At 47.1% G+C, this 27,971-nt stretch overlaps 1 protein-coding gene across 10 annotated transcripts in view; it reads right to left on the reverse strand.

Annotated features, from left to right (window-relative positions):
• Positions 1–27,971, reverse strand: part of ITSN1 (intersectin 1) — a 1,522,922-nt gene that overhangs the window by 577,189 nt on the left and 917,762 nt on the right. For all 10 annotated transcript variants that reach the window (XM_078656938.1, XM_078656936.1, XM_078656937.1 and 7 more), the window contains 2 exons: positions 23,348–23,507; positions 1,649–1,854 (listed from right to left, as the gene is read on the reverse strand). In XM_078656938.1, the coding sequence (XP_078513064.1) occupies positions 1,649–1,854; positions 23,348–23,507 (366 nt within the window). The remainder of the gene's footprint in view (positions 1–1,648; positions 1,855–23,347; positions 23,508–27,971) is intronic.

The raw sequence follows: 27,971 nt of genomic DNA on the forward strand, positions 1-27,971 counted from the left end.
GACAGGCTCCCATTGACTTCAACGGGGCTCCGAGCAACCCAAGTCCGTCAGCGCAGCAGCACATCGTACTCTTGTCGCTCGGAGCCAGAGTCGTTTCGGAATGCTCTTCGGGACAGAAGCGGTCATGGGGCTTTCCGAGCGAGATCGGAATCGGCCCATCATTTTAAGCCTTCACTTACAATGCTAATAGTTCAAATACAAGTTCCACAATGCAAAGGGCTGCTGGTGAAAAAGCAAGCACTACGTGAAGGATTCATAATAAATTGAGCAACCTGGATGTTATTGGTATACATGTCAACCTGTGATCACAGACATTACAAGGCTGCTACCTTGATGCACACTCTGCAAATGCAGGTGTTCGGGTTGAAGGACAACACTAAGCAGGGGATCATTCAGCAGAGGGTGGGGTGCTGGAAAGGTCACCTCTCACCTTTTTAAATTATCTTCAGTGTGTTGCTGGTCGTTCTATTGACACCCAAGAGACAAAAAATCAGAGAGACACCTCCCAGCTCCTATGTGAATGGGAGCCTAACTGCCAAAGACTGCAGACGTGCTTTCTCGACCCCAACAATACTCTGCAACTTCAGACGTACCTCTATCCTTAGCCAGATCTGCGAGGTACATCAAGGGATGCTACGAGAAAGTCTAGAAATTCACAGCTCACGCCTTAATATCGGACTATGATCAATGTAATGTGTGATTACATACAACTGCAATTCTCTGAGGCTATGGGAAAAAGCAAGAACAAAGCACCCCATGCTTTCCAATGGACAAATACACCTAATATCCACTGAGATCGCAACATGACGGTGAAGAGGAAATACACATGTGGGTATATCCAGAATGTGAACCACAAACAATAGTTCAAGGGGCCTAAGCCAAAGCAACCAATGGTTGATATATGTTTGTATTTCCTTCGTTCATCACATGAGTTCTAATAGACAGAAAAAGTTGTCTCTGGTCATACATAAAAATGTTTTACATTTTCAAAAGCTTCAATGGGCAAGATTAAAAAATGTTTGTTAAGATTCAGTGAGTGAAATGTAAATCTTTTCATGGCACCTATTAGTCAAAAATGTTAAACACTGCATAACGGTAGACATTAAAAACCATCCCTTTGAAAATGTTAAGAACAGCAAAGTAGCACTCATTTGCCCAAATACAGATGTCCTGAGAAAACAAAATTGCATGGAAGAAGGGCAGATTTATAATTAGCAAATTAAGTTAATATGTGTCTTACATTCTTGCCCTTATGAAATATTATGCTTTATATCTTTGTGAAACCGTACTCAATTTTCATCATATTCACTTTCAAACATATTATGAGTGTAAAATGCAGCAAGAACACAGGAGACGGCTTGCTTCACTTTAACAGCTATAGCTAAGGTAGTATTGAATTGCATACTTCAAATCAAAAATAGTTTAAACTTAATTTTCTACTTTAGAGTACATTAAAGAAAGGAAGACACTGGACCTTTCAAGTGTTGCTACTTTAGTTCATGTCACATACAAACAAAAAGTGAATCTGCTTTTGTTGCTACAAGAAAACCAGTTTAAAGCCGGTTTGAGTGAGTTCAATACAATCCAATATGTCTTAAAAGTATTGATGTACTATTTAAAGCAAGCAACGGACACAAAATACACTTACCTTGTTGACTTTCTAATAGGACCTGATATTAGTTTCACATAAGACTTTGGAAACCATCCTTTTTGACCCTGAACCTCTCCGAACCACCACATGTCCTGCTGTTCCAAAACTGTGATAATGTCATTTTTGTTAAAGTTCAAGTGGTTGTCTTTTTTCGCTCTCCATGGATACAAAGCTTGTGCTTGAAGTCCCTCCACTTTTTCTCCCTGGATTTATTTTTCAAACAGAAAAGTGTGGAATGTTACTTAGGTTTTAGGTTTAGTGGCAAGAGACGGATCACAAGCCAATAAATCATGTTACAATATTACTTTGGCATGTAAATATTGCTTTTACGACCTGGCTAAGTATTACGAGCACTAGCAAAGCCACTAAGTCTGGCCTTGTCAAGCCTGTAATGTTTATTTATAAAATATTTTGCAAATATTTGCAAGAAGCATTTAAGATTTAAAATGAAATAGTAAAAAGTCTACATTCAAAGGTGGTGTGCATATGTTTTATTAACAATTGTAAAAAAAAACACATTATAAACCCCATACAAAAACATTAAATTAAAGTAGAGTCTGACTTGCCAGTCTAGGTGCATAAGTGGAATATGTTAGGTGGATGTGCACTCAAGCAAAATGTAGTCACACAGTGAAGAGAATCAATGGAAATAGTGTCCTGGGCCATTGCTTCATTCTAATACCTGCGATTGACCGAAACAAAATGAGCATGACACTTTAACAGACCAACAGAATCAAAAGACTGACCGAAAGCCCCTGCTTGTATAAAGTTATATATGTAATTGCTATTTTATTATGATTTAAAAAAAATTAGACTAAAGTGGTATTTAGGTGATTCTAAAAATAATATACACTGACACCGTCTTTCTAAATTTGGATGGTCTCTGCCATCAAAAGCAAAGACCCGGTCCTACAATAAGTAACTGAGTTAAAATTAAACAAGCAAACCAATGTTTCCAGCCCCTGCTGATCATCAAATATAAGCTGAAATATCTGCTTCCACATTAAAACAAGCATTTGCAATGCAAACGTTCTCGCATATTCACAAGTTTGAGCTATTGAGTTTGTAAATGCCAGTGCCTTTTATTTTAGTTTTAAAAACATAAACAAAAGGCATTGTCATTTAAAATGCCAATAGCTTAAACTCACGTCAATTGACTGCCCGGCTTTGTTTGTTTCCCCGTTTGCACCATCAGCGCGACTGGAGTCGCTGAACAACCCCCCCGCTCTGCTGCTGGACCGGCTGTGACCTGAAGACACCTCGTGGCCGCAGAGGAGGGTGAGGCGCCGGCCCGGGACTGCGAGGACCAGCATACACCATCCCCAGCTGGTCCTCTTCCCGTGAGAGCCGCGCCCCCTCCCAGTGCCGCGCCCCCAGCCAAGCCCGTTAACTTCTTGCGGCACCCGCTTCGCGGGTGCCACTCGTCAATTGACTGCCCGGCTTTGTTTGTTTCCCCGTTTGCACCATCAGCGCGACTGGAGTCGCTGAACAACCCCCCCGCTCTGCTGCTGGACCGGCTGTGACCTGAAGACACCTCGTGGCCGCAGAGGAGGGTGAGGCGCCGGCCCCGGGACTGCGAGGACCAGCATACACCATCCCCAGCTGGTCCTCTTCCCGTGAGAGCCGCGCCCCCTCCCAGTGCCGCGCCCCCAGCCAAGCCCGTTAACTTCTTGCGGCACCCGCTTCGCGGGTGCCACTCGTCAATTGACTGCCCGGCTTTGTTTGTTTCCCCGTTTGCACCATCAGCGCGACTGGAGTCGCTGAACAACCCCCCCGCTCTGCTGCTGGACCGGCTGTGACCTGAAGACACCTCGTGGCCGCAGAGGAGGGTGAGGCGCCGGCCCCGGGACTGCGAGGACCAGCATACACCATCCCCAGCTGGTCCTCTTCCCGTGAGAGCCGCGCCCCCTCCCAGTGCCGCGCCCCCAGCCAAGCCCGTTAACTTCTTGCGGCACCCGCTTCGCGGGTGCCACTCGTCAATTGACTGCCCGGCTTTGTTTGTTTCCCCGTTTGCACCATCAGCGCGACTGGAGTCGCTGAACAACCCCCCCGCTCTGCTGCTGGACCGGCTGTGACCTGAAGACACCTCGTGGCCGCAGAGGAGGGTGAGGCGCCGGCCCCGGGACTGCGAGGACCAGCATACACCATCCCCAGCTGGTCCTCTTCCCGTGAGAGCCGCGCCCCCTCCCAGTGCCGCGCCCCCAGCCAAGCCCGTTAACTTCTTGCGGCACCCGCTTCGCGGGTGCCACTCGTCAATTGACTGCCCGGCTTTGTTTGTTTCCCCGTTTGCACCATCAGCGCGACTGGAGTCGCTGAACAACCCCCCCGCTCTGCTGCTGGACCGGCTGTGACCTGAAGACACCTCGTGGCCGCAGAGGAGGGTGAGGCGCCGGCCCCGGGACTGCGAGGACCAGCATACACCATCCCCAGCTGGTCCTCTTCCCGTGAGAGCCGCGCCCCCTCCCAGTGCCGCGCCCCCAGCCAAGCCCGTTAACTTCTTGCGGCACCCGCTTCGCGGGTGCCACTCGTCAATTGACTGCCCGGCTTTGTTTGTTTCCCCGTTTGCACCATCAGCGCGACTGGAGTCGCTGAACAACCCCCCCGCTCTGCTGCTGGACCGGCTGTGACCTGAAGACACCTCGTGGCCGCAGAGGAGGGTGAGGCGCCGGCCCCGGGACTGCGAGGACCAGCATACACCATCCCCAGCTGGTCCTCTTCCCGTGAGAGCCGCGCCCCCTCCCAGTGCCACGCCCCCACAACTGGTCACTCCATTTAGCCTGACCCCCGGAACGCGCCTCGCGGGTCGCAGCCCGGGGCGAAGACCGGGCAAAGACCGGGCAAAGACCGGGCAAAGACCGGGCAAAGAGCGGGCAAAGAGCGGGCAAAGAGCGGGCAAAGAGCGGGCAAAGAGCGGGCCGTTTGAGGCCGTTCGAGGACCGGAGGGCCTGGACTGGGCCACTTCCCTTGCAGGTACTCACTGTATCCCCTATTCTTTTATTACATCTCATTATTCACTGTCGACCTGGGAAACACTATACTGACTCCCACCCTCACACGATGGTAGTCACAAGAGGAAAGAAGACCGTAGCACCAGGGAGTGTTGGAAATATACTGGGTCCTATGGACGATTTTATTACTAAAGCTAATTCCTTCATTGACCAAAGCATTTCCCTCATGGAAAACAGAGTCTCACTAGATTTAGAATTCGCAAAAAGATCCTCCCTGGGAAATCTAGCCTAAGCAAGAACTCCTGTGCCGACCATCAACAAAATAGTACCAGGGACTGCGACTGAGGGGAGACGTAGCCTACCTAACAACGTAGACTTATCTGTATCCGAGCTCGCAGACTCCCCTTTAGGCTTTGACCTGGAAAAAACTCCCGAGCTCCCCCCCCAATCCCCCACTCAAATATTACCTTCGGAGGACATTCAAGAAAGAGGAAGGAGGGAAGGAGCAATTAGTAAAAATAAATCTACTATATCAAACCCTGCCATACTGAAAACTCTCCCCCCACCTATTGTATCACCACCATTACAGCAACAACTCCTCACCGCAATAGTACATAGCGATCAACTGGAAGGTGCCACTTCCATATCACTTGTCTCACCAACTCAACCTCCTGTAGACAAGGGCCTGGAAGAAAATGACAATTCTGTTCTCTTAAATAAGCTAGCTGATCTTTTCAAACAACTCCTACTGCCGATAGAACAAAAACTAGCAAGGATAGAATCCCAGATTTCGAAGTTTACCTCCCCATCACAACATAACCAGGGGCATGCCCAACAAAAGAAAGGAGGCACCAACCCTTTTCTTAACTCCCTTTCGAACCCCGTGACTCTCACTGCAAAATCCACAACTCCGCAAACCAATGCACCACAGGTAACCACATCGATAACATTACCCCCTACCCCAACACTCCCCATCACGCTGCCCTCAAATACTTCAATTTCCACTCCCACAGCCCCAATCATAACAAAACAAGTTAACAACGTGGCGTCCACTAATCTCTCCTCGCAACCAGCACCAAGAAAAACCGCACCCCCCAAGATCCCGGCACAAAATTCTACTTTTCAACCAACCCAGAGAAACCCCTTAAGAGGGCCAGGAGAAATCAGAGCTCACTCTGAGCTCCCCCCCGAGGCCGCCCCCTACGTTGCAGTCATGGTTGGTGTACCTGAAGTAGCGCCTAACACGGCAGAACCTCCATGGTCCCTAAAAAATAAAGTCCATCATTGGCTACAGGCAAATCGGCCCATGCCAACAAACTGCCATGGAAGGATTTCCTCCCTACGCAGGACCCCTTGGGTGGGGAAGGGTAAAAAACAGTTTCCAGGGGACTGCATCATTATAACCTTCGAGGACCCCTGGGTAGCTGAATACATTATCTCCTGGGACCAACCCAATGTCACTGGAGGAATCAGTATAAAACCACTCTCCTTTTTCTACCCCATCCTCCAACCCATAAACAGTAATTTCTTTGAGGACCCTGTCTTTTCCTGGGCTGATCGACCCCAGCGCCAACCTCTAGAATACGAGAGTAGGGAATACGGCCCCCCTCGCTTCCGAGAGCAGGAGAATCCATGGCACGTGGTAAACCCACGCCACCAGGGCTCAAATTGGGGAGAATGGGGTTACCAGCAGAGGGTGACCCGTAGAGAACCGCCCAGATGGGATCCTTGGCATAACATCCCACTAGCAAATCGATTTAGTCCCCTGGAAATGGTAGATTGACCACCAAGGGAAATCGATTACCCTATTCCTAACCTCCCACCCTCTCCTCCCCTATCCAACAACCCTGAGGTGATCATACAAATTCCAATCCCAAAAGATAGTCATCACACAATACCCTTCCTATTCTGGAACGTGGCGGGTCTACGTTCCAAGATCGACGACCCTTTAGCAGTGAATTTTCTCGAACAAGGCAAAATTATCTGCCTTCAAGAGACCTGGACAACTTCAGAGCTTCATCTGTTAGGGTATAAAACTTACTCTTCCCCAGCTAGCCGCAGCGCAATGGGTAGACCCAAAGGAGGACTTACAATCTATATAGCGAACACCATATCTCGCCTAAAAGTGACCAAACTCTTTACTGACTCCAATTGCCAGATACTATTTCTCTCCTTCGCAAACGAAGATACTATAGTGCTCGTAAATTCATACAACAATCTAATGGAACACGACTTTCTAATCTTGGTTGAAAACATGCAAGAAAGACTGCGATTCCTAATACAGAGGGAGACTAATTCCAAAACGATCCACTTACTCTGGGGAGGGGACTTTAACCTTCATCCATGTTCAATGGCAGTCTCCAAACGTTGCGGGTTTGTGGACGAACAAGAAGCTCCATTAGCTCACTTTGCCCACAACAATTCTGGCAATACTATGAATAATATTCTCTCAGAGTTTGATTTAGTGATCGCCAACTCCCTAAAGGCGAGGGAACCCCAATTCGACGCAACCTACGTGGGCAGAGGCCATCAGACAACAGTGGACTATATCCTGCTGTCTCAGGGCCTCGCTACAAAGGCTGCAGGTTTTCAAGTAATGCCAAATATACTAAGCGACCACTACGCATTAAAGCTAGAACTCTACTGTAAGAGCATAAATCAAAGGTCACTAACATAGCAAAAGCCCTCACCCAAGAAAGACTGCAATTAGGAAAACAAAACGGCTATACCATAAAGTGGGAAAAGATTGACCCCCAAAAACTTACAAAAAAAATAGTCAATCAATCATACCCGAACATCATCAACTGCCTGGACCCGACACTAAACCATGCAGAGGTCCTGTCAAACTTTGGAGAAATCTTGGCAGTAGCTAAAGAGTTGCTTACGGGAAAAATTACAAATAAGCTTCTAGAAAAAAAAGGTTGGTTTGATCACAACTGTACAAAGGCCTTAATTGATCTAAAATCTGCTCTTCGCAAAAAACCAAGAGACGTCGGTCTCATTCAGCTTCTGAGAAGACAGTACAAAAGGGATCGTAACCTTAGAGTCCAACAATTGAAAGAGAAACTATGGAAAGATCTTGACAGGAGTTCCTTATCAAAGTGCAGCAAGGATTTCTGGAGAACGGTGAGATCCCCATACCTCTCAGCGAACAACTCACCCAAGATAGAGGTAGCTATAGACGAGGGAACTTGGATCTCCCATTTCGGAAATATATTCAAAAATCAAGGAACCACAGACCTTTCAACGAACTCCTCCAATGAGGTACAATATCCTATCCCAATATCCATCGATATTTCGGAAATTTTGGTGGCCCTGGAAAGAAGTAAGACAGGAAAAGCCCCGGGCCCCGATGGCGTCCCTGTCGACCTTTTTAAATTCAATCAGGATCTTTGGGCACCTATCTTAACAAGAGTTTGTGCAGCTGCAGCCAGCGAAGGAATCCTAGACTCCTGGACCAGATCAATTATGGTCCCCATTTTTAAGAAAGGGGACCGCCAGGATGTAAAATGTTATCGACCTATTTCTCTCCTGGACTCCCTCGGCAAAGTGGTGGGAAGGGTCATGCTGGAGAGACTCCAACTGTGGTGTGAGGAAAAAGAAATCATATCAGATCTCCAATTCGGTTTCAGAGCAGGCCTCGGAACAGTAGAGCAGGCACTTAATCTTAGCCTCATAATGGCAAAATACATGCATGCCAAGAAATCCACGGTATACATGGTATATGTAGACTTGTCTGCCGCTTTCGACTGCGTCTCACACTCCAAACTATGGACAGTCTTAAGGAAAATGGAGATAGACCCGGCCTTGCTGGATCTCCTAAGAGAGCTCTATTCCGGAGCCTCGGCGAGAGTTCGCTTTGGAAAAAACGGCGAGTTGACGGCGCCCTTCGACGTGGAGCGAGGAGTTAGGCAGGGTTGTGTTCTGGCCCCCTTCCTCTTCTCGCTCTACACCAACGGCCTGGAGGAGGAGATGTTGAGGGGGGCCCAGGACCTCCCAAAAATGAAACAGAGACCGATTCCAGCACTCCTCTACGCGGATGACGCTGTCATCTTGGCCCGAACTCCGCGCGAACTGCAGCTCTCACTCAACAGATACACCTCCTTCATGAATTCCCTGGATCTCAAGGTAAACGTAAAAAAAACGTTTGTAATGATCACGGGTGGGGTGAAGAAAGGCACAAAAAACATCTTCCTAGACAAGCAACCTCTTGAGACTACTACACAATATCCATATCTGGGGGTGATGATAGACGACAAGCTATCATGGAAACCAGCGGTAGACTCCAGATGCCATCTTTTTAAACGTTCGACAGCGGCCTTGCAGTCTTTCTCGCGAAAACTGGGAAGGAGACTTCCAGTCGAATTGCTGAGAATTTACAAAGCCAAGTGCCAGGCCATCGCTCTTTATGGAGCAGGAGTCTGGGGCCACACAAACGTTGAATCCTTGCAGAAAATTGAAAATGAATTCATAAGATTCCTTCTAGCGACCCCGAAAGGCACATCAATCTATGTCTCTCATATGGAATTGGGACTACCGCATCTCCAGGATCTTATCAAAATTCAGCCTTTGCTCCTGTGGAGGCGCATCTGGGTTTCGGACGTGAACACATTATCTCAGTCGATAGTGGCCGATACAATGTCACTCGACCACTCCTCTAGACTGAAGTGGCTCCATTACATCAAAAACTTTTTTACAGACCTTGGGCTTGAAAATTACTTTCTCCAACCAGAGTCAATTGCTTCCCTTCCAAAAAAGGAACTCACGGAACTCGCTCTGCGACACCTGGAAACATTAAGATTGTCAACTGATGCTGCCAAACCCTCAGTAATTCATGCAAATATAATCCAGCAAACCTTAGGTATTCAACCCTACCTTACCCTACAGACTAAAACTTACGAGAGGATGTTACTGACCAGGTTCAGACTGAATCTTTTTTACAGACTGGTAGCTTTTCCCACAAACAAAGCTTGGGAAAAAAACATGCCCCCATGCCCCTGCGACGGGAACTCAACTCAATCGAACATCCACGCTTTCTTGTTCTGTAAGTTTTACCACCCCCACAGAAAACGATGGATTCTCCCGATATGCAGGCGGTGGGGCCTCAGACAGTGCCGACCGGCCTTCTATCGACTGCAATCCCTGGAGTCTGAAGAAATTTGCTACCTAGTCCTAAACTTTTTAAAATCCATTATGAATCACAGAAAAAACCTTTAGCAACATGCACTGGAAAAAAAAACTTTTAAACTCTTAAAGCAAACATTCTTTTTTTCTTTAAAAAAAAAAAATATGTATTCTTCTTGTTGTCATCAAATTTTAAACGTCATTTGAAATGTCTTTTTTATGCATATTATTGAATTTGTGGATTGCTTCTTTTATGGTTTTCTCTGTGATTAACCGAATAAAGATTTTTATTATTAAACTCACGTAAATGCGAGACCTATTGCATTGCAAATGCTTGTCTAAAAATGCTTCCCACCAATACAGTGGGCACCGGGGATGAAGTGCCGAGAAAATCCAGGCACAATTAAAAATGCTGATAGGGAGGAAACAAAACAGGCCCGATAGACTGGTTAAGTGAAATGTTCACTTAACCACCTACTGGTTATGTCACACGGTCTGTGGGTGCATGCGCAGAGTGACGCACCGCTTCAATATGTCTCGGTGAATAGAGGACGTTATGAGAGAGTGTGATTTATAGATACATGTTGATGCACAATATCAAGCAAAGAAAGGTTGGAAACGCACGTCTGGAATAGCGCTTAAGTGCACTTTGTCCTACCCTTGAAAACCAGGCACACTGGAGCCCCGGGTATTTAACACCAGCAATGCCCAGAGTGCATGTTTTTTTGCGCCTAATTTACGATGAGTTTATTACTGCGTGTTAGCTAGTACCCTTATTTACAGAACACCTTGTACATAAATACCGCCAGCAAGGAACGCACAAGTACTGTTCTCCTCAGAAATGTAAAATGAATAATACAATATTTTATAAAATAATAGAGGTTAGATTACTTTAAAGATAAGATGCAGTGCTTCAACTGGTGCACTGGCGACCACAAGTATATTTCCTGTAGGGAAACTTGACTTTATTGGGGTTTATTGGAAACCTATAGGGTGGCAGGCATTTTCATTTTTGATAAGTTTGCTTTTATAACAGTTTAAGCGGCTACCCCGTCCCCAAATACAGAACCCCCAACGAAATAAGGATTTTAAGAAAAAAAAGTTTGTCTCGTCTTCAGAAATAATCCATAACACTTGTGAAAAATATTAGTAGAATTTCGATGAGGAGTCCATTCCAAATTTAGTCAAAATCAGGAATAACATGGTCAGTATCACAGTGATTGTGAAGCATTACATATTCATTTGCGCTACAAGTGGTTGTTCAAATAACAATTAATGGGGGATGACACCTCGCTGCAGGATCAAAAATCGAAATCAGAAATGTGGCTTTGGTACCAAAAGGAAAGATTGCAAAAATGTGTATAATTGTAAAAAAAATTCCCACGAGCTGTTTTGTTTCTTACCTGCTACTCACTTCACAAGAACGGAGTACGAAGGTAAAGGTAAGTATACTTGTAAAGCGCATGGTTACTCCATCTCTGAGTGTCCTGGCGCTGTATACCGCTGGGGAACCCGTCCTGGCTTTACCTGTGAGATGGTCCCTCCTGGGCACCTCCAAGGTTAAGCCAGGCATCCCCGGCGCTGCTGGGGCCGTTGTGGAGATTAAGCAAGCTATTGCCCAGAGTTGCAGAGTGGGACCCATGGTTAGCGTAGGCACCTCGGCAAGAATTATCGAGTCCACGGACATTGACCCAAGACCCTGCCGCGTCGGGAACTGAACCCTGGTCACAGGCCGATCTCTGCTTCAGGGTCTGCCGCTCTAACCAGTGAGCCACACTCCTCCACCATTTCATCCATCTTCCGAAGCATGAAATGTCCCATTTCAATGCAGTGTTTGCCTTTTAAACAACATTTTATTTCGAAGAAATGGCTATATATTTCCAAAAAACTCAACAACGAGAAAGTAAAGTGGCTTCTGGGTAAAGTGCGATTCGGGGTCAATGAGGGGAGCTGAGCACTGGGTAAAGATGGTGCAATATTTTGCTTAAATTCTGCTGATCGTGTCGAATCAATACCCGGTGTGGCTTTGCAGTATTATAATATTCAGTGACTCGCATGTATCCAGTTATATATGAGGTGTGGTTACTTTGCCGTCTGGTAGGAGCGCGTGGCGCGTGGTCTTACAAAAAGTGTTGACAGCATAGAATCTCTTATAGGGAGCCATGATTCCTATAGCATCTCAAAGAAGTTGTATGCGCATGTGTGCTAGACAGGACAGGCAAAATATAGTGCAAACTTACCCAGCCAATCCCATGAGAAAACAAGCATATACAAATGCAATAGGACTCTTAATGACTTCAACAACCGCCTCACGTTCTACACGCCAACCCGCCAGCTCCGCTCCGCCAGCCTCCCCCTCGCCACCGTCCCATGGATCCGCAGAACCACCACCATAGGAAGATCCTTCACCTACCTGGCGGCCAATTTTATTTATTTTATTTTATTTTATTGAATTTATATTGCGCACAGCTACCCGCAATGGGTTTCCCGGCGCCAGGGACAGACTGGAGAGAGAAATCAGGTAGCACTAAAAGTAATCACAAAGGAAGAAAAAGTTAAAACAAAAAAGTCTTCAACTTTTTTCGGAAGGCCAGAAGATTAGTTTCTGTTTTTAATGCCAATGGGAGGGCATTCCACATCTTTGGTCCAAGATATGCAAATGAACGGCCTCCCATTTTAGCCAGTCGAATTCTGGGGATCAGGAAATCGCCATTATTTGAAGACCTTAAGGAACGGCCAGGTAAATAAGGCTGAACAAGATTGTGCAGGTATGTGGGGGCAGAACCCTGACGGATCTTAAACAGAAAACACAGTGTTTTGAAGGTTACACGTTCAGAGATTCTCAACCAGTGTAGATCACGTAAGGCTTGCATTGCGGACGTTCTCCGTGGAACATTACGCAAGAGGCGAGCAGCTGAATTCTGTACCACTTGTAGTTTGTGGATTGTTGCTTTATCCGCTCCAAGATAAAGCACATTGCCATAGTCGATCCGTGACATCACGAGAGCCTGTACGACTGTTCTTCGGGTGGATTCGGGCAGCATCCATAAGATCTTCTGCAGCCATCGTAAGGTGTTAAAACAGACTGCAGCGACCTTAGTCACCTGCTGCCTCATCGAAAGTTTGTCGTCAAGCAAGATTCCGAGGTTACGAGCGACAGGCACGGGGGTAGGCAGAGGACCCATATCACATGGCCAATGTCTAGAGCCCCATAGATCTTTGTGCTTGCCTAATATAATAACCTCCGTTTTCTCGCCGTTTAGCTTCAGCAGATGGTCTTGCATCCAAGCTGCGACGCGAGATAGGCCAACTTTAAGGACGGAAACTTCCTGAACCCTGCTGCTAGAAAGAGAAAACACTATCTGCGTGTCGTCAGCATATGAGTATATGGACAGACCGGCATCCTCTACGATGGAAGCAAGAGGTCGGATGTAAATATTAAACAACAATGGGCTTAATATAGACCCTTGGGGGACGCCGTAGGTTGAAGAGTAGATCGCAGATTCAGCCTTGTTTGAGAAAACCTGAAAGGTGCGCTCATTCAGAAATGAGGCCACCCAGGCAAGCGCAGATCCAGTAACACCAAGGGAGCGGAGGGACTCCAGAAGGATGGAGTGAGACACGGTATCGAACGCCGCGCTTAAGTCAAGAAGAATAAGCGCGAAGGTCTCACCGCGATCGATACCGTGTCGGAGTCGCTCGGTCACCCCAAGGAGTGCGGATTCGGTTGAATAATTAGCGCGAAAGCCTGATTGGGATGGATGGAGATATCCCACGTTTTCAACAAACTCATTGAGCTGAGTGTTAACATGACGTTCCAATATTTTGGAGCATGCTGGCAGCAGGGATATAGGCCTAAAGTTGGCAAGGTTTGTGATGTCGGCACCAGATTTCTTGAGCAAAGGGACCACCATGGGGTGTTTCCAGTCCTGTGCCACTTGAGATTCAGTGAGAGAGATGTTTAATAGCCTCATTAGGAATCTCCGTGGTTCAAGATCTAGTTGTTTTAGTATCTTCATAGGAACTGGGTCCCGGGGGGAGCCAGACCTGATACTATGTAGACAGGACAGGAAAGAGGCGTCATCAAATGGTAACCAGTTGTCAATAAATATAGTGGGAGAGAAAAAGGCACTGCGGGAAGAGTCAGGTTGAGGTGACTCAATTGGCCGTGGAAAAGAGGCCAGAGATTGGTGGATTCCCTCAACCTTAGATACGAAGAAATCCGCAATGGCATTGCACTGTGTACCATTCAGAGCCGGCAAGGAGGGAATAGTATCTGCTCCAGTAAGTTTCTTTACCGTGGCAAAAAGGGTCCGAGGACAATTTTGCGTTTGCGTAATAGTAGTGGCGATATAGGTGGCCTTAGCACGTTTGCAATTTGCATGATAGATTTTTAACTCATTTTTATAGGTCACTTTGCAAACGGCAGAATATGAAATCCTCCACTTCCTCTCCAAGGCTTTGCATTTAGCACGTTGGATTTTCAGCTCGTCGGAGAACCAAGGTGCAGGAGGACGTAGGGATCTATGCTTGCTACTCGCACGGGGAGCAAGATCAGTCACAGCGTCCGTCAGCCAGCGGGAAATGGGAATGTTTAGATCCTGATCTGTACTGATAGAAGCCGGAATCGACTCCGTCAGACGCAGGTTGAAAGCAGCCATATCAAGCCTATCCCAGCGGTAGGACGATTTAATTTCCTCCACGTGAGCATGGGCCGAGAAAGAACCAGGAGGTAACATAAAATGTACCGCATAGTGATCAGACCAATGTAGTGGACGCGCCAATGAAGTGCAATCAAACGAAAGGGTAGAAATAATGGGGTCCAATAAATGGCCTGCGATGTGGGTAGCCCCTGAGTTACAAAGATTGAGATTAAACACCTCAAGATCAGATAAAAAAGTTTTGTTCTGGGGGTTATTTGCCTCTTCTAAGTGGATGTTTAGGTCACCGAGGATAGTAAAGTTATTTGATTTCAATAATGTTGCTGATAGGCAGTCAACAAGTGAGGGAATCCATGAAGCTGCATTCCCGGGCGGCCGATAAATTAGCAGACCGGAAAGTGTCAGTCGGGGGTTAACCCTTAGTTTAAATAATGCTGCCTCACTACCTGGAAGATGTACATGTTCCAGTTTACATTGATAGATGGACTTAAAAATAATTGCGATTCCGCCACCTGCTTTGCCGGAAGGTCTATCCTGATGCAGTACAACGTAGTTGGAAGGAATAGCTGTAGCAATATCCGGACCCGAGCTGGCATGTAGCCATGTCTCGGTCAGGAACAATGCATCAGGAGATTCATCACAAATGAAATCATGGATGTTGAATTTATTCTTAGGAAGCGATCTACAATTGAGGCTCCAAAAATGGACAGGAACTAAGGCTGGTGGTGAAATGCAACCCTTAGAAGGCTTCCTCTTTCCCCGGTGATGTTTTATATTTAATTGCGTCTTGGAAAGCTGCATTTTACCAGTAGAAAAACCACATCCAGTACATGTAAAATAATGAGTGGGCAAAATACATAAAGTGCAGTTAATAGAAATGGAAGGACGCAAAGCATGTAGTGCCGAGATGGTATAACGTAAACGGTCGTCCTGTTTGAACATACCTGGAGGCATGCTGGCAGAGGCCAGCCCGTCCTGCAGCCCGCTCTCAGCGCAGACGGGCGCAGACGGGCAGGACGGGCAGGACTCTGGCACGACTCCGGCACAGCGCAGGCGTCACCACTGCGCGTCCCGCTGCGCGGGAGGGGACGACTTTAAATAGGCACTCCCCGAAAGAAGAACGAGCGTAAGAACGCTCCAAGATGGCGCCCGCCGATTTGAACTAGTGCCCAAAGCAAGATGGCGCTAAAAAACTAAGCCCCAAACCTCCCACGGACCCAGGACCCACCAAAACGGTGGTGCAGCTTCCTTTAAATGCAGTAAGTGGAGGGGGGAAATGGAGGCCGGCGCGGTCTGATTAAAACCAGGGAGAATGTAAGTAAAATAAACTAAAATACAAAAATGGGAAATTTAAAATTTTTCAAAGCGCCAGCAGCAGCGCGCTGTCAGCAGTAGTACCTGTATAAAGATGCAGGCATCGGAGGGTCCGCCTTAAATAGGCACTCCCCGAAAGAAGAACGAGCGTAAGAACGCTCCAAGATGGCGCCCGCCGATTTGAACTAGTGCCCAAAGCAAGATGGCGCTAAAAAACGAAGCCCCAAACCTCCCACGGACCCAGGACCCACCAAAACGGTGGTGCAGCTTCCTTTAAATGCAGTAAGTGGAGGGGGGAAATGGAGGCCGGCGCGGTCTGATTAAAACCAGGGAGAATGTAAGTGAAATAAACTAAAATACAAAAATGGGAAATTTAAAATTTTTCAAAGCGCCAGCAGCAGCGCGCTGTCAGCAGTAGTACCTGTATAAGACCTGGAACACCCTCCCCACCCACCTACGACTCACCCAGGACCATCTCTCCTTCAGGAAGCAACTCAAGACCTGGCTTTTCTAGCAGTAGCAGCCCACCCCCCACCCCCCAGCGCCTTGAGACCCTAGCGGGTGAGTAGCGCGCTTTACAAATACTCTTGATTGATTGATTGAGACCTATTGCATTGTAAACAAAAATGCGGGGGTCCAAGAACATACAAACGGGAGGGGAGTGGGGGTTGGTGGTTGGCATAGAAGTCACGGACTGCGGGAGGGAACGGGGAGGCAGGGGAACAAAAGTTTTTCAAGTAAAGGGGCCGATAGCCATGGAAGGAGAAAAATTACAACATGGCCGCCATCCAATCAGAATGCAGCATTTAGAATTTCGGCCAATCAAAAAGATAGGTGGAAAGTGGGCGGAGCTTCCCCCGCTATACTGTATACAGCATTTCTCGACGAGACAGCGCATGTGCTGCCTAGGCGAGGCCTAAAAAGAGAGCTGTAACTTTAAAATGTACAGGCATCGAAATCTAAAGAACACACATTCCCCTCAATGGTCCTATAAACATCAGATTGAAGATTGAAAGAAACTCAGTGGCGAAACATATACATCAAGAGGAAAAATTACAAAAACAATATTTTAGAAGATAGAGGCTCATTTTTCAGATCTCAATTAGTACAAGTTAAAAGCCATCTGAGAATACCTACCAAACACACTAAATGCCACTCCTGAACTAAATGTGATCACCAAAGGAAGCTGTTATAAATTCTCCGACTTCTTCAATGAGAGAAAAGACATTAAGATCTTTACTGCCATAGCACCCGAGCTATGTCTAACTATCAACTGCTCCCTCGAGATAGCCACATTCCCAGACAACTGGAAATGCACCGAAGTCCGCCCCTCCTAAAGAAACCCTCCGCAAACCCAACGGACTTCAAGAACTTCAGGCCCATCTCACTGCTCCCATTTGCAGCCAAAGTCATTGAAAAGAAAGTCAACACCCAGCTATCAAACTTCATAGAGACCAACAACATCTCAGACACCCCTCAATTCATATTCCACAGCAACCAGCGCACCGAGACCGCCCTCCTCGCCACCATCGATGACATCCACGCCCTCCTCAACCAAGGCCATTCGGCAGCCCTCATCCTCCAGGGCCTATCAGCAGCCTTCAACACATTCTCCCACTGCACACTAGCCACCAGTCTCCACGATTCCGGCATCCAAGGAATGGCCTTAAACTGGCTATGATAATTCCTCTCAGGCAAAACACAGAGAATAAGACTCCCGCCCTTCCTCTCAGAACCGACAGATCAGATGCGGAGTATCCCAAGGATCCTCCCTCAGCCCCACACTCTAACGTCTACATGGTCCCCCTCGCAACCATCGTCCGAAACCCGTGGCTCAACATCATCTCCTACGCCGATGACACCCAGCTCATCCTCTCCCTCACCAAGAAACTCGACATCACCAGGCACAATTTCCAAGAAGGGATGAAAGCCGTTGCAACCTGGATGAGGAACAGCTGCCTGAAACTCAACTCAGAGAAAACAGAAGTACTCATCTCGGCTCCACCTCCTCTGCATGGGACAACACCTGGTGGCCCCCGCCCCGGGAAACCCACCCCTACTGACCGTGCATGAAACCTCTACATCATTCAGGACTCATCACTCACCATGAATCACCACATGAATGCAGTCTCCACCGCTTGCTTCAACACCCTCTGCATACTATGCAAGACGTTCAAGTTGATTCCCCCCCCCGCGACTCCAGAAAAACCATCACTCACGCACTCATCACCAGCAAACTGAACTACGGCAATGCCCTCTACACAAGAATCAACAAAAAACTCCTTTGCAAACTCCAAACCGTCCAGAACGCTGCAGCCAGACTGATCCTCGATATCCCATGGCACAACCACATCACCCAACACCTCCACGACCTCCACTGGCTCCCCGTCGAAATAATAATAACTTTCAAGCTGCTCATACACGCTTACAAGGCCCTCCACAACACAGGACCCTAATACCTCAACAACTGAATCTTCTTCCATGCCCCCAAGAGAAACCTCTGCTCAGCCAACCTCTCCCTAGCCACCGTCCCACGCTTCTACAGGACCAGTGGAGATCCTTCTCGTTACTCGCGGCCAAGACCTGGAACGAACTCCCCCTTCACCTCCGACGGAGCCAGACACTGCACCAATTCAGGAAGTATCTCAAAACCTGGCTCTTAGAATGACCTCAACGGAGCTGCGCACACTCACCCCCAGGGCCTTGAGACCCTCACGGGTGAGTAGTGTGCTCTACAAAATCCTGATTGATTGATTGGCTCCCCACCCAATCAATGGACAGTTAACTATAAGTTCCAAACCCTAAAAACAGTGTGGACTGGAACAATTTAAGAGAAATTACAGAAAGCGAACTCATGAGGTCGATAGCATATTCTAGACCAGTGCCAATTCAATGATCTGATACCCCTACCATGCTAAAAGAGAGAAGTTTATTTCTCCGAAAGGATTATAAATCACCCTACAACTAAAACACACAGGAGTGAATGCCTATCTTAATAGCTCCCATTAAAGACATTTCCCTTTCTTAGTGAACATTTGTAAAAGTTGCGTATCAACACTATTAAGCCTACTTAAAAAAAAATCTTTTTATTGTTTTGCTTTTCACAATATATAATTTAACAAATGGACAGTTGAGATGTAAAGTTTGAACTGACAATTTTCTTTTTGTAGATAAGAACAGCAGTATTAAATCATTTTGGCAATGCAAAACATTTTTGTATCAAGCGCAAGATCATATTCCAGACCTTGTTTATTTTTCAATTTAATTTGGAGTACATTCTCCAAGCCCTTCACATTTTAACATACTTTTTGGGAAAGTCTTGAGCTTGATATATTATCCTCTCCGTCCCATATTCCTATCTAGAGGAGTACACTAGTGCTTTTCAGTACGGAGCCCCTGCCACCAACAGCAAGGGAAATGTTAAAAAAATGTATGACGGTCGACACACTATTTTTAACTGGTAGAACAGGTCTCCTGTATCTGGGCTGATTGTTAACACAAAGAAAAACACATATTGCGTTTTTAGAGTTCAAATAAAGAATCATTACAGATCTGAGATGACCTGTTGGTAAATGTATCTGCAAAACATGATAACAGACTACCCTATTAAGCAACATGCTCAAATGTGTCGAAAAGCAAACTGATCCACAGTTCATATCCCCTTATATACTTTAGAGAATTCAAGGCAACTCTATGCTTATAGTAATTAATCATATTATGCTTTCATGATGCCTTCTTGATTTTTCATATTCTTTCTGAGTTAACACTATATCCAACAGAGATACTGGAAACAATCTGAGAAATTCTGACCACAATTCTATCTGTTTAATTTACTTTATCAATGAAAATGTTACTTACATTTGCTAAAGCTCTTTCTGGTGGATAGTCTAATTGCAAATTCATCAACTTCTGAATTCCCCCAGACGCAACACTGGATCTGGCAAATATTTCCATCAATTGCTCCAGCGCTAGGTGGTGCTATCAGACCACGCAACAGCCTTGCCCCACCTCTGGAATTGATGTGGGAAGCCGAATATAGGTGCTAATGCAGCGTTCCGACAGTTTGCAATGAAGCATCCCATGCACCTAAACGCAGAGTGTGAATGACAGACTGAACATTCTATCAAATCTAACACAAAACCTTATTGAAACCTAGGATTCCACCCCACAGAACGAGACGCAAGTAGAGTGGTGTATAATCTGCAGGTTACATAAGAGTATCCACCAGATAGAGCATTACTGAAGATATGAAAGAAAAAAGGTTTCTTACCTTCGGTAATGCCTTATCTGGTAGCGACTCACTTTAAGAGTCTGAGCGAGAGGCGCCTAGGAAACTCCAGCATGCAGAACGGCTGACATTGCTCATTCTTGTCAGTGGCAAACAGATCTAACCAAGGCTCTCCTCACTGCTGAAAGAGACATCTGGAAGGAGACGCCATTCGTGATCCACAAGGCATCTTCATCTGAGTACATCCGCTCTGGAACTCAGAGAACTTGCCAGACCAGATGTTGTATCACCAGGGATATAACCTGACATTCTAGCCAAATCCAGAGCCGCATGGCCTCTTGACAAAGGGGCTACGACTGAACACCACGCTCTTTGCTGCAGAACCACATGTCAGTGGTGTTGTCCATTAACACCTGCACTAGCCTTCCCTGGATGCAGGGTAGAAAAGGTTTCAATGCTAAACGCATCGCTCAGAGCTCCAACAGGTTGACATGGAGTTTGGATTCCACTAGAGACCAGTCATCTGATCTCCACCTCTCCAAGATGGCCACCCCATCCCAGGAGAGACGCATCTGTCACTATGAGATCTGATTGGGGAAGGGAGAGGGGTCTGCTGCTGACCCTATCACTGTTTATTATCGACCACTGCAGATCTTTTGCCTTTCCTTTGGAGATCTGGACCTTGTCTGAGCGATTCCCCTGATGCTGTGCCCACTGGAACTTCAGGTCCCACTGCAGAGCTTGCATATACCAACGGGCATGTGTCACCAGCAGGATGGAGGCCATGAGGTCCAGCAGCCTCAGATTCAGTCTCACCAAAATCCAGGATAGAAGCTGAAACATCTGTATCATAGCCTAAAAAGTCTGGACTCGCCATTCGGGAGGATAGGCAAGAAACTGCATCAAGTCCAGAACAGCTCAGATGAAAGGGAGCATCCAGGAGAGAATCAGGTGCGACTTCGGCACATTGATAATGAACCCCAGAGAATGCATGAGGTCTGACTTTGTCTGGAGGTGGGAGACGACAGCCTGGGGCGAGCCAGCCCTTAACAGCCAGTCGTGGAGTTAGGGGAAGACCGAAACCCTGATATCTGTAGATGAGATCGACCACCGACATCACCTTGGTGAACACCCGAGGGGCACTGTGAGGCCAAAAGGGAGCACAGCGAACAGAAAGTGCTTGTGGCTCACCATGAGCCACAGGTAACACCTGTGGACAGGCAGGACGGGAATTTGGACATATGTGTCCTGCAAGTCCAACTGTACCATTTGTGGGAACCATGTCTTCGGTCACCAAAGAACAGGGGGGCGTGTTTACTGTGGTGGCTGGATGGGAATGGACGCAGATGGTAGCCAGGGGGACAAAAGGCAGAATGGGGTTTGCGTGGGGCAGTGGAGAGTCCCAGCGACTGGATGGTGGCCCTGCTGTCATTAAAGTGCTCGAGTGCTTAATCTGCCATTATGCCAAACAGGCAAGCACATGACTGGACATTCCTCAAAAATTCAGTTGACCTCAGCCAGGCCAGGCGACCAGGAGCAATCTAGTACCCCCTCTCTCCAGTTCTTTCTGAAGCACTCTAAAACCTTCGTGGAAATGATGAGGCACACTAAATATGCCCAATGTAGGCTAATAATGGAGCATTTTCAGAAGGAGAGGGGATTTTCATGAGATTAACACCATTAACATTGATTTGAGAATGAATGACATAATTGTTCCCTATTGCATGACCAACAAATGTCTTGCTTGATACGTATAACTTACACTAATCACCTTTGTTTTTGTGCCTCGTTTCATATGACACAGAGGCCTGGTAGGATCAACTATTCAAAGATAGTAACTTTGATTTAGTAAGGTAAACAAACTAACATTTATAGCCAGGAGCTAGTTTGTTTGTAATTAGTGTGTTTTTGTCACCCCAGTACACACTAGTGAGGACTCATGAATGAAACATCATTGTCCACTAACTGCAGAGGCCTAACTGGTTGGATTGGTTGGTGCAGTTGTGGAGGCATTGGTCTTGGATGAATAACCATCCTGTCAGCCTTCATCGTGGTATATACCCAAAGAACGAATTACTGTAAACTACTTGATTACACTTTGGTGTTTGGGCAGGGGGAGAGATAATGGATGAAGGATGGCTTGAGAGACATATGAACAGATGAAGGAGCAGTGGAGAAGGACAACTAAGATGTGCTCATTCTCTGGGTCTGCCCGTCAAGCTCCCTATTCCCTGGCTGCTTGATGACCAAGGGGCTCTATGGTACAGCGCAGGGGAGATGGAGGGCTCCTTATGACCCAGAAAAAAGAGTCCGACTGTAGTGTCTAGAAGCGTTCTGTTTTAGAGCAGCACATGACAGAGTTGATTGTCATGCTGCAGGAGGATAAGTATCCTGCACCCAGGTTGGTAGTTGTACTGACAGTCCCAACACTAACACGTCTGGTAGACATTTGAGGCACCAGACAACTTGCACAAGGATGCCCACAATAGAATTATGGGGGTTCCTTCCACTGCAGTTTCATGCGGGTAGTCTTGAGAGTGGAACTTTTGAGATTCCATGGAAGCTCCTCTGTACGCCGAAGAGTGAGAAACTGGCATAGGCTTTCTCAAATATTGCCACAAATTATAACAGTCTGTAGTGTCATAGTTGTGGTGATTAGAACAAGGTGAGGCCAAATCTTGGAGGCAGTGGTGTAAACAGTGAACAAAAAGAATCTGTGCAATGGGGGTGGGAGAAGGGAATCGAAATAGTTTGTTTCTTATTTGATCCCACAAACTGTCCAGGAAGAAGACAATCATGACTATCAGACAGAATCACGGCATGCTTAGGGTATCAGGGGAGGTTGAAGCATTAGTTACTGCGCCCCATCCCCGATGGTTATGTAAACACCCCATTGCTGATCTATATAGGAGAAATATTTCAAAAGATAAGGGTTCTTGGGGATTAAACGTAAAAATTAAAACCAGCATATCTGTAAACCATTATGTATGTATGTATGTATGTATGTATACTTGTAAAGCGCACTGTTACCTCGTTACGTGGTGTCCTGGCGCTGTATACCGCTGGGGAACCCGTCCTGGCTTTCCCTGTGAGAGGGCACCCCAAGGTGAAGTCAGGCATCCCCGGCGTTGCTGGGGCCGTTGTGGAGATTAAGCAAGCTATTGCCCAGAGTTGCAGAGCGGGAACCATGGTTAGCGTAGGCACCTAAGCGAGAATTATCGAGTCTGCGGACATTGACCCAAGACCCTGCCGCGTCGGGAATTGAACCCTGGTCCCGGGCCGACCTCTGCTTCAGGGTCTGCCGCTTCTAACCAGTGAGCCACACTTCTCCATAATGTCCTTGTTAACATGCAGTACCACATCCCTTTGAGTTTACATACACCTATGGAGGCCTTTCAGGTACACACGTTACACAAATTACCTGGCCTAGAACAGGAGAAGGTGAGGACCCAGTAACTGTAGCTGGCGTGAACGCTGATCGTTGCCTTAGTGGGCCTGTACTGGGAACGGTGAGGGAAGGCTGAACAGCCCAGGCATCCCAGTTATCAGTTTCTGGTTTTTCACTATTATTTGCTGGCCACCTGAAATGTAAAACAGTTAATTAAATTTGAACAGATACAACAGCATTTTCCATTAATGGACATTCCATGTAAAAGAAAAGATAAAGGAACTCATAAGTGCAGAGAAACAGATGACCACTACGCTTCATGAGTTGCTGTTACACTGTCAATTAACTTCTAGAGAATTAAAAATCGCTTTGGAAAGAAAAAAAAGTAAAAGCACATTCTTCATTTTACCTCGTCTGCACTATACCATCTTGGTGCAGAATAAATCTCTCCTCGCTCATTTCCACAATCAAATCAGTGGGTTTTACATACAAAATGCAACTACAAGTTATATATTCATCCAAAAATGAAGGTACACAAGTATCTGGGAGTTTTCCCATCGGACAGGCCGACCGTGTTCTGGGAACTTAACATCCTGCCGGTATGCGCGAAGAGCTGCGATCCCGGTCTCGTATACCCCTATCCATTTCCGGTCGATTGACCATCTTCAAGATGGTATCGCTACCGCAGCTGCTCTATCAACTACCGGATTGTCCGTTCCCCATCCCCCCCTTCGTGGTTTCTCCAAGTGAACTCTGCACTGGGGCAATTCTTGTGGGCAGGGAGGGCGTCTAGAGGGGCACTGCGGACATGTTTCTAGTCGACATACTGTGGATGTTTGTCCACCTCGGATGTCCAGTCCTACTGCATGGCCTTGCAATTATTGATATTAAATACCTGGTGGTATGGGGACAGGTCAGACCCTGCATATGCGGTGGAACAGAGGTGCATGGGGACCACTACCTTGCACACTATTCTCTACTCGACCCCGGTTCGAAATGTACGGCCGTCTGCCACTAGGGTGGTGTTCCAACTGTGGAAACAGGCTTTGCGGAAGATGGGGTGGTGGGGCAGGTGGATAAAGGAGACTCTGCTTTGGTCCAATGGGAGACTGCTACAGCTAGCTGGTCTAGCGGGTTTCCGAGATTGGGACGACATAGGGATCTCTACCCTGAGAGATGTGATGCGAGGCACAGTGCACAAGTCCTTTCAAGACTAAGAATACCAGATGCCAAAGACTCAATTTTATAAATATCTTCAGTTGCAGCATGCTGTCCTCCCTAGCGTCGTGGATCTGGAGTCCCGCCCTGATTTTTGCCCCAGTGAAGCTAAATTGTTTATGGGAGACGTACAAGACCATAAAATCTCCAAAATCTACAAGTCCCTGGTGACGAACTGTCCCACTACACTAGATAAACTGAGGGTAGCGTGGGAGGAGGACCTTGGTCCGATGGAGAGGACTGGACGGAGGCGCTACCCTCCCCTAGGGGAGCTGCAATCACAATGCAGCTCCGACTAATTACATTTAATTACTTACATCAAGTATACTATACTAGAGCCACATTGTGGAGAGCAGGCTTAGTTGCGTCCCCGCTTTGCCTCAGATGTGGTCGGGAGGATGGTACCCTATTTCATACAATCTGGCAATGTAGATCGATAGTGAAATTCTAGCGTGGGGTGTTGGCCTGCCTGGCGAAGGTTTTGAGTGGGAGCTCCCCTTCTCCCCCAAGTTAGTGATGTTACATATAATGGAGGGTGTCGGGGGAAATATCTATAAGCACCATTTTTTGTTGCTGGGGTTCACCGTAGCCAAACAAGACATTGCACATAAGTGGAAGGCTGCGGCCCAGCCCACCTCGTTTGCATGGAAGAATGGTCTGGATTTTAACATGGGTCTGGAGACGCCTTTCTTTAAAGCACAAGGGTGCCCGCAAAAGCATGCTAAGATCTGGAAGCGCGGGGCGGATTATAGAGGCCTTTCCTTGGAGCCTATAACTGTGGGAGATGCTATGTGTGGACCTGGGATGCAGGGGGTTCAGCGGCTAAGCGGGATGTGTCATAGATGCAGTGGGTGTGGAGCGGACGTTTGAGATGTAGTGCAGAGACAGTGCATTGGGGGGAAATTTTGTTGGGTTCATATGATTATTTCTTTTTGATAATTGTTTATATTAAATGTCAATGCAATATTTTGTGCTTTAAACTGTAGCATATAGCCTCTGAGGTACAGGGCTCTGCTTTGTACTTGACGCAATAAAACTTGTTTTCAAAATGAAGGTACACTAGGTCTTGTAGTGTTGGCTCGGACAACACATACATAGATATGTCAAGTGTCAGTCAGGATGTGAGCCATCTGTTAAAATTAAGTATCATGATAGGGTTTTTTCTGAGGGATGTTCTATACAGGAGAGGAGCACTCAAATGTAATTCCCTTAATTTTAAATCATTATTCTCTATACTGCATCACTAAAATATATCCCTGGGAATTGTACAGTTTTCTTGCACCGAAGAAATTTTGCTAATCAACTAGGCCTTTCATCGTACTGAAGCACAAGTTACTTAGCTTCGGTAACGATATATCTGTAAGAAACAGTAGTTAGTATTAGATTCCTTACCTTAGAAAATCCCCAGGCGTCAGACTGGATCCAGAAAATTTTGCGTAACAGTACCCCTGCCCGTCGGTGGGCGTCGTCTGCGGCTCCGCATCCGTCTTCGGCGTCGTTGGCGCCGGGATGACGTCGGAGTACTTAAAAGCCACCCTCGCGCAATGATGTCAGTTCTTATACACAGCTTTTCTGCGCCAGAAATGCAGAGCCATGATAAAAACCTACACAGGTGCCATAAAAACTAGGGCCCTGAAAGGGGATGACCTTAACCTTAGATAAGGTTCGCAGAACGGGGAGGATGGGTGGGGCGGTAAGGAATATAATACTAACTACTGTTTCTTACAGATATATCGTTACCGAAGGTAAGTAACTTGTGCATCTGAAAGAAACAGGTTAGTATTGGATTTCTTACCTTAGAATAGATACCCCAGCAATACCAACCCCGGTGGTGGGTCTGCGAACCAATGATCACACCAGAAAGTCCTGGAGAACGGAACAGCCGGAAGCCATCTTTCCGGACTTGGCTGTCCAGGCAGTAGTGTCTTGCGAACGTGTGCAGCGAGGCCCACGTAGCTGCCTGACAGATGTCCTGCAAGAGGAGTCCCCGACCCAGGGCAGTAGTAGCCGCCGTGGCCCGAGTGGAATGGGCACGTAGCCCCACAGGAGGCTCCTTCTTAGCCAGAGAGTAACAAGCGTTGATGCACAAGATGACCCATCGAGAAATGGTCCGTAGGTGCACCGCCCGTCCCTTCTTAGCGCCCACTTAACAAACAGAAAGTTGGTAATACACCTGGAACTGGCATGTGCGATCCAGATAATATGAGCGGTACAAAAGGGGTGGTGATGAACGGAGCATCTGAATCAATCGAACACTCACACCCAGTCAAAAGATCTGGGTTTAATCCATCACCGTTCTTTAGCCCACTCTGCCACCCCGGTTCAGACATGACTATATGCAAATCAGTCTGACCCTGTGCCTCATGGGAACAGTCCAGCCCGAACTGCCAAGCCATGGCTTCCCTGGACCGGAAACAAGCTTCCGAGGACCGGTTTCTAGCATTCCAGCCGTCTTCAGCCCGGCTTGCTTGAATCCAGTGGTAAAGTGAGCAAGGGACTCACGTCTGAGCATACCCTGCCACACTTATGGTGGCCAAAAGCGGTACAAAAGGGGGTGGTGATGGACGGAGCATCTGAATCAATCAAACACTCACACCTAGTCAAAAGATCTGGGTTTAATCCATCACCGTTCTTTAGCCCACTCTGCCACCCCAGTTCAGACATGGCTATATGCAAATCAGTCTCACCCTGTGCCTCATGGGAACAGTCCAGCCCGAACTGCCAAGCCATGAAACCGGTCCTCGGAAGCTTGTTTCCGGTCCAGGGAAGACATGGCTTGGCAGTTCGGGCTGGACTGTTCCCATGAGGCACAGGGTCAGACTGATTTGCATAAGGCCATGTCTGAACTGGGGTGGCAGAGTGGGCTAAAGAACGGTGATGGATTAAACCCAGATCTTTTGACTGGGTGTGAGTGTTTAATTGATTCAGATGCTCCGTCCATCACACCCCCTTTTGTACTGCGAGATAATATGAGAGCGCACGTTTTGGGTCCAGACGGTGGAGCCTCTCTTCCTCTTTCGAGGGATGCGGAGGCGGAAAGAAGGTGGACAAGGTGATGGACTGCCCGATGTGGAAGGCTGTGACTACCTTGGTCCGGATGGACAGAAAGGAAGGGAGGTTGAGAAGAAAGAGCCTGGAGCTCACTCACTCTCCTGGCAGAGGTGATGGCAACCAGGAATGCAGTCTTAAGAGTAAGGAGACTAAGAGGACAGTTATGAAGTGGCTCGAAGGGAGCGCACATCAGATAAGTCAGAACCAGGTTCAAGTCCCACTGAGGCATCACGAAAGGAACAGGAGGAAACATATGAGTGATGCCCTTCAAAAACCTATTTACAACCGGGGACTTGAAAAAAGAGGGCTGATCAGGGAGCCTTAAGAAGGCGGAAATGGCTGAGAGGTAGCCCTTGATAGTGCCCAAAGCAGAGCCCTGCTGGGCAAA

Source organism: Lissotriton helveticus, chromosome 8 (assembly GCF_964261635.1).
Source record: "Lissotriton helveticus chromosome 8, aLisHel1.1, whole genome shotgun sequence".
In the NCBI taxonomy this organism is placed as follows: domain Eukaryota; kingdom Metazoa; phylum Chordata; class Amphibia; order Caudata; family Salamandridae; genus Lissotriton; species Lissotriton helveticus.